This window comes from Gekko japonicus, unplaced genomic scaffold (assembly GCF_001447785.1).
Source record: "Gekko japonicus isolate JY-2015 unplaced genomic scaffold, Gekko_japonicus_V1.1 scaffold1478, whole genome shotgun sequence".
In the NCBI taxonomy this organism is placed as follows: Eukaryota; Metazoa; Chordata; class Lepidosauria; order Squamata; family Gekkonidae; genus Gekko; species Gekko japonicus.
Window position 1 is genome coordinate 246327 of NW_015174885.1, and position 15146 is coordinate 261472.

Consider the following 15146-nt stretch of genomic DNA (forward strand, 5'->3'; position numbering starts at 1 on the left):
AGAAACACATACGAGGCTAGTGAGTTCCTCCAGTCAGAACTAATCACTGAAGACCCAGGAACAAGGACATGAAGGTAGTTGTGCCTGAAAGATTCCACCCTCTTCTTCAAATGATCCTCACAAGCTCCTCTTCCCACCCAATGTGTGTGTCTACTCCTCAGTTCACAGGCTTCTTCCGTCAGGCAGTTTCCCCCCTGCAACCCTCTTCCTCATCTTTTCCTTGCCTCCACTGGCATCTGCAGGATCACCTTGACCAACTCCGTCCAGGCTAAGGCTGACATTCGATTCCCTGGTATAGTGTGGCCTCATATCTTCTGGGTGGGATGTTTGGCTCACCAAGACTAAAACGTTTGTGTGGGATGGCACCTCATTTAGATTTGCACCATTTCCATCCACTGGTTTTCTTTCTGTATTCCTGAACCTCCTTCCAATCTTGCCACACTTCATCTGGCGGTGAACATGCCTACCATCAGTTTCATGAACCTAAACAGTAATTTGTAGAATGCCTTTAATTCAGCGACCGCTCTCTCTGACATCGCTACGCAGGGGAAAGCCGGCTAGAAGTCTAAAGTAATAAATAAATAATAAATCTATCTTCTGTTGACTAAGCCTGTCTGTTTCAACATTCAACACGGCCTTGGAATGTTCCACTGATAATGGCCGTTCTGCCCAGTGGAACAGAACAGAGAGACTCCCTGAGAACATGTGAAGAACTAAGGTATGCTCGCATGCGATGTTGCTGATTTGAATCAAGACATGCCTCCTCAAACTGGAAGCAAAAGTCCAGGTGCACCACCCAAAGTTCAAGGACACTTCTGCTGCCTGAGTCCTCCTGTCTGGACCATATCCCCTGCATTAGGCCGTTCTTGCACTCGCGGGGAGGGCGGGGTATAAATATGAAATAAATAAATAAATAAAATCCCAAGACATTTGAATTGGGTATCACCCCAATGCTGTCAAGATCCTTGATGAGAAAACCCGAAGTGTAGATCTCCAACTAAACCCATCAGGACAAGAGAATTCTTCGAGTATGGAGGGATTCAGCCTTCAGGCCGCAGGAGCCCGAAAGGACTGTTTTTGTCCGGTTCCCGTTGTGCCCATCTGTTATTCAGGGACCACACCATATGAACGGCTGGTTTCCTGCTTCCCATGTGTTAAAGAAATTCTTGTTTTCTTGATGATTTTAACCCTATATCTTGCTTCCACCCATCTTATTGTCATTTTACATTTGCTTTGTCAAAGCCGGCAATGCCGTTTGTTCATCTTGTTTGGGCAAGAGACCTACTTTTTACAGCAAGGTTGGTTGGCTTGATTTTTCACAGTTGGAGCAAGAATGTGTGTTGTTCACCAAGGCACAAACAGCGATGGCAGCCAAATGTCAAAGGCAGCTTGGCTCCACACTGTGGACACTTTCAAATGATGGGCCACTGAGCCAGAGGCTCATGAGAGGAGAAACAGACCAATAAAACAGAAAAGTAGGAAGACTGGAGAAAAGAAGCAAAAGGTAGGAAGACGGAAAAAAATATTGGCTCTGAATGTCCCAGGAGACCCTTCCTAGAAGTGCTCCTGTGGGTTAGCCTTGGCTCTGCCCCTCAGAGTGTGACCCCTTCTAAGGATGTGTAGAACTGCCACCCAGAAGGGAGTGTGCTCTGAACAATGTCCACGGGACCTGAAGAGGTGAGCAGTGATCCACGAACGCTCATCCCCTGCCGCAGATGTTGTTAGCCTTTAAGGTGCTACTGGACTCTTGCACCTTTCTACCACTTCTTCAGATGTACCTGAAGAAGTGAGCAGTGATTCACAAAAGCTCCGACCCTGTCACAGATTTTGTTAGTTTGTAACTCTGGCTCTTTCCAGAGCCCACAGAACGCCTGCATGGAAAACACAAAAAAGGACAGGTCTTTAGTCCTCATGCAGTGAGAAAAGGGGGGGGGAGAGAATTGAACAGATGGCCAACTGAGCAGACCAAATGGCCAACAGAGAAAAGTTAGAAATACAGCAAGGCCTTCTTGCGACTCTTCTCTGCATGGAGCTGAATGGGAAGTGATTCTTGTATGTAGTCCCAAATATACAAATTCCACTAGTAGAAAACACCATCAAAGATTGCCAAAACAATATATTAAACAATTATAAAGTTGGTGGTGTCACAACAGCAACATGAATGCATACTGGAACTATAATAAGGCATTAAGACACAACATTTCCTCCTCTGAAGATAAGACATAAAGTCCATGTAGTCAGTGTAACTTGATAGCAGGAGTCCACGTAGTCATAACATTTTCCAGTATATTGTTTTGGCAATCTTTGATGGTGTTTTCTACTAGTGGAATTTGTATGTTTGGGACTCCTGTGACACTAGTCTTTTCCCCTTGCTGTTTGGATTCTTGTATGTAGGGCTGCCCCGACTCCCCAAGAACGAATCTACATACCTTTTGAGGCTGTTAGGTTCGTTCCTTGACCTCTGGCCCTACTGTTGTATATGATAGACAGGTTCACCTATCGGAAACTCGTACTGCCTTTTAAAGAAAATTAAGGAGCTCGTTTTGGTTCAGTTTTTGAAAGTCTTTTATTATGCAAATACAATCTAAAATTGGACACGGATTTTAATATCAATTTAAATGTGGACTTCAGGTCATGTGTAATTCCACTTCATTGAAAATCAACAGAAGATCAGGGATCTTTCTTTCGGAACTCCTTACTGGGCTAACACATAGTGTATCGCATTTTTCTGGTACTCTCGCTCTGGGGTAGACTGTCACTACAATAAACACGAAGGATTGAAACAAGAAACAAAAACAAAACAAAAAAAACGCAATGCAGTTTGGACATCCCATCGTATGAAAAAGGGCCCCGTAGGAAGAGTATCTCTTAACCGGGGGGGGGGGGGGGGGGACAACACTCGAGTGGCGGCTACCATTTCCCAAGTGACTCGGATATACCTTAATTGGCTGGATATAAAGCGTTCTCCCAAGAAACAGAAAAAAATAATAATCATTGCTTCGGTCCAAACAGTTCAAGTGTTGCCATTATTGCTGAGAAGTAACCTGGTTTTTGTCCTGGAAGTGTTTTCATGGTTCATGATCAGTGCAGAGGCAGTGAATGCCCTGCCGTGGCTGGCTCAGTGGATTAAAAAAAACAAAAAAAAACCCAAAACGGTTTGGCAGTGTGCATGTCCTTCCCTGACCCTATTCACAACTTATCTACAAGACGTTGGCACTGGATACTCTGGTCCGTCGCTATTTACACGCCGTCCTCTTCCATTTGTTCCTTTGCCTTTTCTTACACTTCACGGGGGTCAGTTTCCGAGGGGCTCTCTTGGTCTTCTTGGCAGTGAAATTCTCTCCGGCGTGGTCCGAGCAGAACAACTGTCCACTTGCGTTAGAACTCAGTGACATCTCGTCGTAATGATCCTTGCAGAAGGAGTTTGGGCAGAAGTGGCAGAAGGAGGCAGAAGGCTTCCCACAGACATCGCAGTGGTGCCAGGGGCATTCCCATTTCCCTGGCGGGGAGAAAGAAGGGGACAGAGTGCGTTTGGATGGAAACAACAGTTAAGTGGATCCTCTGGTTTAAACAGTATCAGCATTTTCAGCTTTAAGAAATGGAATTTTATCTTTTAGATTCCTCAGATTTTATCTTTAAATTACATTTGTCTTTAAACTAGAGGAAGGAGGAGAGCTCCCTCCAAATGGGTCATGAGACAGGTGTGGGGAATTATCGGAATACTCCTTCATGGGTGCATGCTGTCCACACCAGTGTTCCCTCTAAGCTGAGTTAGTGTGAGCTGGCTCACAGTTTTTTAGCCTCCGGCTCACACATTTTGGTCTTGGCCAGTGTTCCCTCTAAGCTGAGTTAGCGTGAGCTGGCTCACAGTTTTTTAGCCTCCGGCTCACACATTTTGGTTGGCTCAGGAAGGAGGGCTCCAGAGCAAACGAATTGACGCAGTAGCCAAATTGCTCACTCACCACTTAATGCCAGTAGCTCACAGAGTAGAATTTTTGCTCACAAGACTCCACAACTTAGAGGGAGCATTGGTCCCCACCCCTTTTCAGGGACACGCCCACCTTGGTCCAAGAGTGTTCTCCTCCACCCACTGGTGGTGCAAAGTGCAGCCAAGTTGCAGCCCACTTACGACGACCCCTCATGGGGTCTTCAGGCAAGAGATGTTCGGAGGCGGTTTGCCGTGGCGTGCCTCTTGTGTCAGGACCCTGGACTTCCCCGGTGGTCTCCCATCCAAGTACAAACCGGGGCCAGCCCTGCTTAGCTTCTGAGATCTGATGAGATCAGGCCTCCCGGGGCCATCGGGCCGTTCCAGTCAGGGCACAAAGAAGCGGGTGGGAGGTGCCGCCAAGTCGCAGCCCACCTATGGCGACCCCACAGGGTTTTCAGGGCAAGAGGCATTCGGAGGGGACTTGCCTTTGTGTGGCAACCCCGGACCTCCTTGGTGGTCTCCCCTCCCCCTGAGCAGGGCTGACCCTGCTTAGCTTCTGAAATGGGGCCAGTCTGGGCCACTGAGGCCAGGGCTCTCCACCCCATTATGTGTGGTGATGACAACGCTTGCCTTTCCTGCTTCTATCCAGTCCTCTACAGATCAGCATTTCAAACAGCGGTGGTGACCAAATGCTGCAATCCGAGGAAAACAATCTTAAAACACCGCCCCCCTCCCAAGTTAAGGACAAGCAATCTACAAAAACAGCCGTCTTTAAAAGAACAGCGTTTCTGCTGGGACCCAGAACCACCGTTTGGAACCCTCGTCACGCTGACTCACCAAAGGGGCGTTTCACCAAGCCCAGGCAAGACAGGTGGTATGCCTTGGTGCAGGTCTTCCTGTCGCATAGCACCAGCTGGCCTCCGTCATTGCAGCGGAAGCAGTAGTCCTCCGATTTCTTCCTCGCTTCGCTCTTTGTTCGGCGCCGCCTCGCTCTCCTTTTGGTTTTCTTTCCTTTCTCCTCCGAAGCGTTAGAGGATGAATTCTAAAAATGACAACATTTCAGTTTGTTTTTTTTTTTAAAGAGATCAATACTGTTGATCGAGAGGAATTACAGGAAGAACTCTGTTGCCAAGGGAAGACGGCAGAAACGGGGGCACTCCAGAGAAGAGCTGGATTCAAGTCCAGTCACACCTTTACACACCAGTGAGATTTTGGGGGTATGAGCTCTCTGGAGCCAACGCTCCCTTCATCAGATCTGACAAAGGGGAGCTTTGGCTCTTGAAAACTCGTACTCCGAAAATCTGGCTAGTCTCCTGAGGTGCTACCGGACTTGAACCCAACTCTTCTACACGGTTACCCTCTGAGACTACCCAACTAAGACAGTGGCCAACCAGCGTGAGAAGCCAGCTGGACCTTCTGCCGGGTCCTTGAGGGACGGACGCCTCCAGTTCTCCATTCTGAGCCGCTGAGCATCAGACTACTTTACTTATGCCACCATTTTCCTCAAGCATTTCCTGTTTTTAGCCAGTATTTTGTAGACTGAAGGCTAGCAGAGGCAGGCCGAATCCAGACCTGGGCAGCTGGGCTGCTGCAGCCTTTGACTAGAAAAGGTTTTCCTGTTACAGATGGTGCACAACCCCCCCCCAAAAAAAAGAAAAACCCCACAAAAAAACAACAACAACACTTGAGATTTGAGGTGGCAGCAAACTTTGCAAATTACACTTAGTAAAGACGTGACAGCAGTTCTGTCTAAAAAAGGATGTCACGAGTATCGTGCACACCTTTGCATTCTCTGTGGCAGGGTAAGAACTTCTGTGAGTCACGGCCCACTTCTGAAGAGGTGAGCGATGTAGTAGATAACTTTTATTCCCATAGGCCATAACAAGTCACACCATGGTTGAGTAAAAAAAAACCCCACATCAGGCTATAAAGTGACAATTTGGGCACTAAAAATATCAGTAACTGCGTTAAATCCTATACTCGTTCTGATTTTCCTTGATGCTAAGGCAAATAGCGCCATTCTACTAGAAACACAGTGGTCAAGGTCCGAAAGTAAAAATTTGACCAAATCCAGATCGGAGAGTCCATTACTTGGCGGAATAATAGGTATGCTGTACCTTAACCTAGGAGTTTCATGCCACGGGCATCTCAAAATGTAATGTCACAAAGACAAAATCTAAGGGGGGCAGGGATACCTGGTGAGCCGTGACTCACAAAACTTCATGCCCTGCCACAAATTTTCTTAGTCTTTAAGGTGCTAGTAAAGGTAAAGGTTCCCTTGCTCGAAAGCCAGTCGAATCCGACTCTAGGGTTGCGGTGCTCATCTCCGTTTCAAAGCCGAAGAGCCAGCGCTGTCTGAAGACATTTCCGTGGTCATGTGGCCGGCATGACTAAACGCCAAGGCACACGGAACGCTTTTACCTTCCCACCGAAGTAGTACCTATTTATCTACTTGCAATTTCTTGCTTTCGAACTGCTAGGTTGACTAGTAGGTTTCGAACTACTGGACTCTTATCCTTTTCTACTGCTACAGGCAGAACAACATGGCTACTTTCTCCCCCCTTTGCAATCTTTGTAGCAGGGCACGAGCTTTTCCAAGTCACTGCTCACTTCTTCAGATACCTGTAGAAGTGAGCAGTGTGACTCATGAAAGCTCCTCCCCTGCCACAATTTTTATCAGTCTTTAAGGTGCTCCTGGACTCCGGCTCTTTTCTCCTGCTACATACAGACTAACACGGCTACTTTCCCCCCCTTTTGCAATGCTGGCGTGAAACCTTCTAATGAGGGTGGTTAGAGGGAGGACTCGCCTTTCAAGAAAATGCACTGGCCACCCAGTCTCTTTTGGGTAAAGCACCTGGTTTATTTATTTATATATTTAATTATTTTATTTTAAACAGTAAAAAACAATAAAAACATACAACAACAGTGGAACTAGGCTTAGTTATTGTGATAACAAGTAAACCTATGCTTAAGCCCTATACTTCAGGAAATGCTTGCTCCTGTTCATGCACTTAATAGACTGGGCTTGGGATACCTTCGTCGCATTTTCCTCTGAGTGCTACCAGGTCATCTCAGGAAAGGCCAGTGAAGCACCCTTACTGCTAGATCCGTGTGCCCCCCCCCCCCGGGGGACGTTACATGGGAAGTCAAGCAGCACCTCAAAGAGTTAACATTTATTTCAGGGCAAGTTTCTGCAAGTCAGGGATCACTTTTTCAGATGCATGTTGCACACTGGTGGGCCTGATTTCATACACTGTGTGCATGTTTGTGTTTGTGGGGGAAGGGCATCATTACAAAGAGAGGCCAGTATAGAAAATACAGGGGGGGGGGGGGGGGGGGGCTCACAGCGGACTTCCCTTTCTGCCTCTGGTCAGCTGCTGCCGGAGCAGACAGTCATGAATCGGGCAGACAAATACTGGAAGCAGGTAAGGAAATGAGTGGCCACTACTGACTCCTTGGGCACGCAACGTACCTTTGGCCTGTCCCCGAGGAAGCCGCTACAGTTTGGAGCACCACATTTACATGCTGTTTTCTCATTGCCCAGGCAGTCCAGGTTGTAATTAAACGTCAGTTCAGTCCCTGCGTTGAGGAAATCGTTAAGACACTTATTAGGGTTGCTCTGTCCTAGAGGCACAAGAGTCCATTGCAGCCAACGAGGCCAGTCCTGGACACACGATTTGCTGAGTTCAGGATTTTAAGAGTCTGCTTTTTAACTTGTTCCCCTCCTCTGTCTCTGTCTCTCCACCTCTCCCTTTTCCATCCATGTGTTTTATGGCTTTAATTTTTAAGGTTTTATTACTGAAACCGTACTGTTATGTATTGTTGTGAACTCCTTTGGAGACGCCACTGAAAGTGATATATACAGCTAAAAATGAAACAATTTTTAAAACAAGAAAACTTTCTACTTTGTTGAAGTGCAGAGAACAATGTTGGTTTAGAAGAGGGAGGAAAGACAGAAAGTCATGAAAACCTTGTCAATTTTTGCTCCAAACTAAATCTTGATTTGTCGTCTGATGCACAGAGAGGTGTTATGCCAAATGCACTCTGTGCTCCTTCAGTGCCAAAGGCACAGACAACCCTGTTACTCACAGCCCAGCTGCAGAAGAAGCAAGATCTTCTTTGTGGTCTCTGTGAATCACACCCATGGGATTATGCGCCTGCGCTGATTCAAATCGGTGGTATGCAAAGCTCACAAAGGGATTTTCGTGCCTCTCTCCCAGGCATGCGCATGCCCAAAGAGGCGGGGCACGGACATCCCGCCAGTTCTCTTCTGACCGCCGTGCTGTTAACAGCTTGTTTTCTGTCAGTCGGTGAAGAAGCGTTACTTTTCCCTCTCACGAGGGATTGCTCAAATCGTTATTTTTTCCTCTTGCTACATTTATTTTATTCTTTACTAGGACAAAAACAAACAACTTTTCTTTGAGGGTTGCTGCTCCTCAGGCGGCTTCCCACCTTTCCCCCCCTCGCTCTGAGGTAATTTTAATTTCACCTTATCCGAGGGCCCTCTTTTTCTTTTGGTGCCATTTTATTATTTTATGGCTGAAAAGTGGGGATGTTTTAAATTGTGTGTCGGCTGTGGAAGCAAACTTGCCCCCCGTGACGGCCACACACTCTGCATTCTCTGCCTTGGAGAAGCTCATCGCCCAGACGCTTGCTGCCACCATTGCTCAAAGTTCTCAGACCCGCAAAAACAGAGCTGCGAGGCTTCGAGTGGCACTTTGGGAGTCTGCACTGACCCCCTTGCCTGCCGGAGATATGTCTGCTGAGACCCCTTCGGACTCTCAACTGACGGCACTCCTGTCGACGTCGGGAGGTTCACCGGCATCAACCCCCCCCCCTTTCACTGCGCAAAGTCGGCATTGGACGGGGGACCGTCTTCTAAGCGTTCCCCCCCCCAATGCATTCTTCATTCTAGCACCCCCTACTAAGCTGTGTTCACATTCTTCCCTAACAGGAGAGGAGAAAACACCGGATGCATCCTTCATCACCGGCAGTAAGACCCCCCCCCCCCCACCTCCAGAAATGGATCCATACTTTGGTGCCAGAGCGCCGGTGTTTTACACCAGGCGTAGATGTTGTAGGAATGGTTTTGCAGCTTTAACACTGCAGCGTTACCTGCAGGGATATCGCACACAGCAAACAGTCCCACACGGGTGTCACCATGCACCGTCCACTTTAAAGTCTCACAGTTTGGTTGGCAGCTGTGATTCATAAATCGGGAATAGTTTCCTTTCGGGCCGGCGTCGATGATGCGATCCTGGAAGTTGGGAAGGCGAAAGGACAGCGTGCAATTAATAGCCGCAGGGCCGAACCGCAGAGACATCGGCTCGGGCAGGTGCGGAATCCTACCGGCCACCCTCATGGCAGACCGCCATGGCTATGCCCACGGCAGGGTGGCCAGCGTGCTGAAGATGCTTCCAGATCAATCGTTCGAAAAAGAGAAATGAGCACAGCATCGATGGATGCCCTTTTCCACAGGAGTGTGGTGTCGTGACTCAGGAGAGGCCGTGGCTCAGTGGCAGAGTCTCTGCTTGGCACGCAGATGGTCCCGGGTTCAATCCCTGGCACCTGTCATTAAAAGGACCTGGCGGTGGGTGATGGGAAAGACACTCTGCCTGAGACCCTGGGGAGCCGCTGCCCGTCCGAGTAGACCATGCCGACTGTAAGGGACCAAGGGTCCAATTCACTAGGAGGCAGCTTCATGTATATCCCGAAATAGGGGTCCTCTTTCACCAAATGTTTGACTTTACGAGAGCGTTACTGTTTATGGTGGGAATCAAAGTTTACTTCACCTTGGGTCATAGAACAGAACAATGTGAGTTGGTGTAGGACCAAAAAGAATGGTGTGTGTGTGGGGGGGGGGCTTGGCAACTGCCTCGGCCATAAGGCACCTCCCCCACCACTGCTGTGGCCGCTCGTCTGCCACCTGGTGACAGCTCAGACCTATTGAAAGGTAAAGGTTTCCCTTGCTTGAAAGCCAGTCGAACCAACCCTAGGGATGTGGTGCTCATCTTCCAAGCCGAAGAACCAGCGCTGTCTGAAGACGTTTCCGTGGTCATGTGGCCGGCATGACTAAACGCCGAGGCGCACGGAATGCTGTTCCCTTCCCACCAAAGTGGTGCCTATTTATCTACTTGCGATTTCTTGCTTTCGAACGGCTAGGTTGGCAGGAACTGGGGCCAGAGACGGGAGCTCACTCCATCATGCGACACTCAGGTCTCCAACTGCCGAACTACCGACCTTCCGGTCTGCAGTTCAGCGTCTTAATCACTTGAGCCACCTTAAAGGGCTGTTGTGATTATTGCAACAAAACCATGGGCTGAATGTTTTTGACCCTTGGAAAAGCATTGTCGTAGGACAGGGAAGTGTGTGACCATTCCAGTCTTCTGTTAGCCACCTTGATCAATTCAATTCAAAACACTCTTCTACATAAAATGTCACAGTACATACACACACTGAAAACAACAACAGTTGCCTCAAATATCTGCATCAGTGACATTTTATAGTAGCTGTGACAAGTTATTTTATATTTCTGCATTTAGGAGGTTGTTCTATGATCTTGTGAATAATGGAATTAAGTAGGAAAATACAAAACCCTAACAGGTCTTTAACATGGTTTCATTATAGATAAATTAGGAATCTTGTGGCAAAAATTGTATCATTTGGCTGCAGGTGAAATTATTACGGATAAACAGAAAACCCATAAAGAGCCCTGCCCCTGCTGGATCAGACGAGTGGTCCATCTAGTCCAGCATCCTGCCTCACAGATTGGCCAACCAGTTCCTCTGGACAGCCAACAGGGCAGAGAGGCTGAGGCCTTCCCCTGATATGAACATAAGAAGGGCCCTGCTGGATCAGACTAGTGGTCCATCTAGTCCAGCACCCTGCCTCACAGTGACCAACCAGTCCCTCTGGAGGGCCAGCCACAGGGCATACATTTATTCCAGAACAACAGGATGACGGATGCTGCAGACAGATTGCCCTCACATCCCTGCAGGGCACAGAGGCCAAGACCTTCCTCTGATGTTGCCTCCTGGCACTGGTATTCAGAGGTTTACTGGGAAGGTTTCCTTTAGTCATCATCGCTAGCTGGCCTCTAATAAAACTATCCTCCATAAATCTTGTCTAATCCCCGTTTAAAGCTGTCTATGCCTGTGGCCATCACTACCTCCTCTGGCAGCAAAGTCCATATTTGACTCACTCCTTGGGTAAAGAAGTGTTTCCTTTTGTCCACCCTGAAATCTACTGCCCATCAGCTTCATTGGATGCCCTCAAGGTCTAGTATTTTGGGAGGAGAAAAAGTATTCCAAATGAGGCTGAACCATAGATCTACACAGGGGTGTTATACATAGGCTGTTTTATTTTCAATCCTTTTCTTAATAATCCCAAAAAAAGAGTTTCTTTTTCACCTTCTGTGGCACACTGGTCTGACATTTTTTTCATTGAGCTTTCTAGTACACCCAAGGATTTCTTTCCCACTTAAGTCTCAGCAAGTAAGTTCAGACCCACACCATCATATATCCCTTTCCTTTAATCTGATTAATCAAACTCCTTGACTAAAAGTCTCGAGCAGTCAAACACCCTTCTGTTAAGTAGCATCATCTGGACTCGACACTAACAGCAGCAACAGTCAGGGAATCTGCCAGATAAAAGGAGTAAAACTAGTTTGTGGTGAGACAAAGATGAAAAATTGTCTAGGTACTGTGTTAAAAACCTATTTCTGCCCTGACCTGGATAGCCCGGGCAAGCAAGATCTCGTCAGATTGCGGAAGCTAAGCGGGGTCGGCTCTGGCAAGTACTTGGATGGGAGGCCTCCTTGGAATACCAGAGGTGGGAGGCGGGGGCAGGATTTATTAAGACACCTCTCTGAATATCCTCCAGGCCTCCGTTAGGGGCCAATCACAAGAGGTTGCCATGACTTCCAGGTTCACACACATTCACAAGCACACACACACAAAAAATACCAAACCCCCCACCCACCCCCAATTTCTATGGCTATAATATATAGTGGACACTCCAATAAGATTAAAATACCAATTTTGCATATATTTAAAGCTGGGAATTTTTGTTGGAAAGTACAGATGCACATCAAAGGAAATGGGACCTACGACTGGGGACAGTGGAACTGCATATGTCAAGTAGAGTCAACAACATTTTTAAGTGTGGTGATAAGGTTCTTTTTCAATGGCATCACGCACCACCAAGACAGTTACGTGCAAATGACCCATAATAAGATCTGGTAATATAAATGCCACAGCAGATTTTTCAAATGATTGGGGAGGCAAAAGTTTTGTTTATTGGTACGAGAAATACCCGAGAGACACTATGGCCACGCTTTCGTAGATATTCTAGAGGTAACTATTGGTGGATTTTAAAAACATGAATGTGCTTAATAATCTCAATGTGTCATTTAAAATTATCCAAAATAAATATTTTTCTTAAAAACCTCATTGTAAAACTGTATACTAATTAATAGCCTGGACCATGGCCTTCTTAAACTTATGGTAAGTACTCCTGAATTAAGACATTTAAATACACCATACCTTATCGATAGTGAGCATATAGAAGTATGTGATGTCGTTTTCATGAGCATATTTGATCCTGGCCATGCACTCCTCTTCATCAATTAGCTCACCCACATATTCGTTGACAAACTCACCCTGAAGAACAGAAGAGAAGAGAAGAGGAGGAGATTGGATTTATACCCCGCCCTTCACTACCCGAAGGAGTCTCAGAGCGGCTTACAAACTCCCTTCCCCCTTCCCCTCCCCTCCCCACAACAGACACCCTGTGAGGTGGGTGGGGCTGAGAGAACTCTGATACAAACTGCTCTTTTTCAAGGACAGCTGTGCCAGAGCTTGTGACTGACCCAAGGTCACATCAGCAGGTGCAAGTGGAGGAGTGGGGAATCAAACCCGGTTCTCCCAGATTAGAGTCCGCACACTTAACCACTACACCAGACTGGTGTAGTAGAAGAGTATCAACTGCTACAAATATAGCAAACCAGCCAGAGGAAGTTCTACCAACACTATGGCTGGCTAGATAAAACATTGGCCTGAAACTTCTGAACGTTTGTTTCATATCCAGTATCACTATCTGGCCCATTTTCCAATATACTTTACTGAATCAAGTCCAAAGTTAATCCCCCCCCCCCCGCATTTTACAACCTATGTGGTCCAGACCTTTGCATGCCACAAAGACAGAACAGAGTACTAAAAACACAGGCAACTGCTCCAGCTGAGTTCAGTAAGTGGGCCATGCCAAGAATCAAAACACTGCCAGTTGAGTTCAGTAAGTGGGCCATGCCAAGGATCAAAAACACTGCCAGTTGAGTTCAGTAAGTGGGCCATGTCAATGATCAAAAACACTGCATCTGTGGGGACAGTGAGATAGCGCCCATCTACTGGTGGAGAAGAGGAAATTAGGAAAAGGGGGGAGGCTGTGGGGGCTGCCAGGGGAAAGAAGAAATAGTGCAGGGAGGGAGATCCAGGGGGAGGGGAATGGAATTTCAAGACCCCTCCCTCCTTCTACCTTATCCTTTGATACCCTAGTGAAAATGAAACAGGGAAACCCCAAAAAGCAAGCAAGTTGGGAGGGATTCCCTACCACAAACCGAGGCGTCTTGTCATGCTTCCGGTGAACTGACTCGGCTCTCTTAATGCCTACCTTTTTAATATCCCTCTTAGCAAGCAAGCCCCATCCTTTGCCGTCCGTCTTGATGATCTTTGTCTCGGGGTACTGGCGCTTGGTAAAGCACTGGTTCTGGCAGCGGTCCCCCGCTGGACACACTTGTGGGTGACATTCGTACATTAGCATCCGATTCAGACATTCGGAATCGAGACCACAGGGATTTTCGTCACAGGGTTTGCAGTTGCATTTGGGAATCTCGGAAATGTCAGCCGTGTAAATCTGAACCTTCCCAAAAGCTTTATTTACCTGAATAATACATATAAATAAAAGCTTTGAAACACAGTCATTGGATGTTTCCTCCCCAAAAGCAAACTATAATTCAACAAACTCATTAACCTTTAAGCCCCCACCCCCAAACCCATGTTTTCTTTTCTCTCCCACAACTCCATCTCCTATTCTTTGCTGGTTGTCAGCACTGCACGTGCCCACGAATCGCATGGGGTCCCCAACTTTTTCGAGCCTGTGGGCACCTTTCAAATTCTGATACAGCATGGTGGATACAGACACAAAATAACAGGAGGAGAAGGAGATTGGATTTATACCCTGCCCTTCACTCAAGAGTGACTTACAAACTCCTTTCCCTTCCCCTCCCCACAACAGACACCCTGTGAGGTCGGTGGGCGCCAAGGTGCCCCATGTTGGGGACCCCTGTACGAAAGGATATCTTAAGGTCTGATCGTTGTTCTACAAATGCCAGCTAGAACTCTACTCTCCTGTAGGGCCACTTCCCCAGGGCAGGTCTGCTCAATGTCGACACACTGAGAGGGATCTGATGGCAGCGCCACACTTCCTTTGCGAGAGACGGCACTGACATGTTGGTTCTACATGCAAATGACGGCTGCTCGCAAGTTGAACACTTCTTGCGGGTGGCAGCCGCTGCCTTGCAGAGACAGTTCCCGTGGCCTCCAAGACAGATGGTTGCTAACACTCAAGACATCATCACTTGGCACAGAACCAAGGGGGGATGATTGCATCTAGGGAGACCCTAAATTCCTGTATCTGCTGGGAGATGAAAATCACTGGGTGACCCCAACCTGGCCGGTCCCTGTTGCTACCTGCTCAGCAGACTGCAGGACCATTAAAACGGAATAACTCACCCACGTGCCACCCTGAGCTTCTTGGAAGAGGGGTGGCATATAAATGCAATGCAACAAGAACGGTAATTTAAAAAACCCCTACTCTTATTCATATCTGTCACAGAATACGACAGCGCTATTTGTTTCTTTAAAATGTTTGTTAGCAATAGCCTTTTTGTTAGCAGCAGCCAAAAATGCTGTAGCTTTACTCTGGAAACATACTAGAAGCCCTCAACAACGTCATTGGCATGCTAAACTCTGGAAGTTTTATATAATGTCAAAAATAACGGAAAACGTGAATGATAAAAACTCATATGAGTCTTCCTTAGATCATGCTACGATCTGGTTTCCTATTCTGAAATATTTAATTGAACAGGGCGAAATTCCTGCTACTGTTAATGATTTAGACTTGTGGTAAGATTTGATTTACTTCCTTGTTATTTGGATTGTAC

General features: G+C 47.2%; 1 protein-coding gene across 1 annotated transcript in view; it reads right to left on the reverse strand.

The window, feature by feature from the left end:
* Positions 1 to 2984: 2984 nt before the first annotated feature.
* WHSC1 (Wolf-Hirschhorn syndrome candidate 1) overlaps positions 2985 to 15146 on the reverse strand; it is a 115448-nt gene continuing 103286 nt past the window's right edge. Inside the window, exons 17-22 of the mRNA XM_015424916.1 lie at positions 13595 to 13864; positions 12472 to 12588; positions 9044 to 9185; positions 7401 to 7507; positions 4766 to 4970; positions 2985 to 3499 (exon numbers count right to left, since the gene is read on the reverse strand). Coding sequence (XP_015280402.1) covers positions 3237 to 3499; positions 4766 to 4970; positions 7401 to 7507; positions 9044 to 9185; positions 12472 to 12588; positions 13595 to 13864 — 1104 coding nt within the window. The 3' untranslated portion in view covers positions 2985 to 3236. The remainder of the gene's footprint in view (positions 3500 to 4765; positions 4971 to 7400; positions 7508 to 9043; positions 9186 to 12471; positions 12589 to 13594; positions 13865 to 15146) is intronic.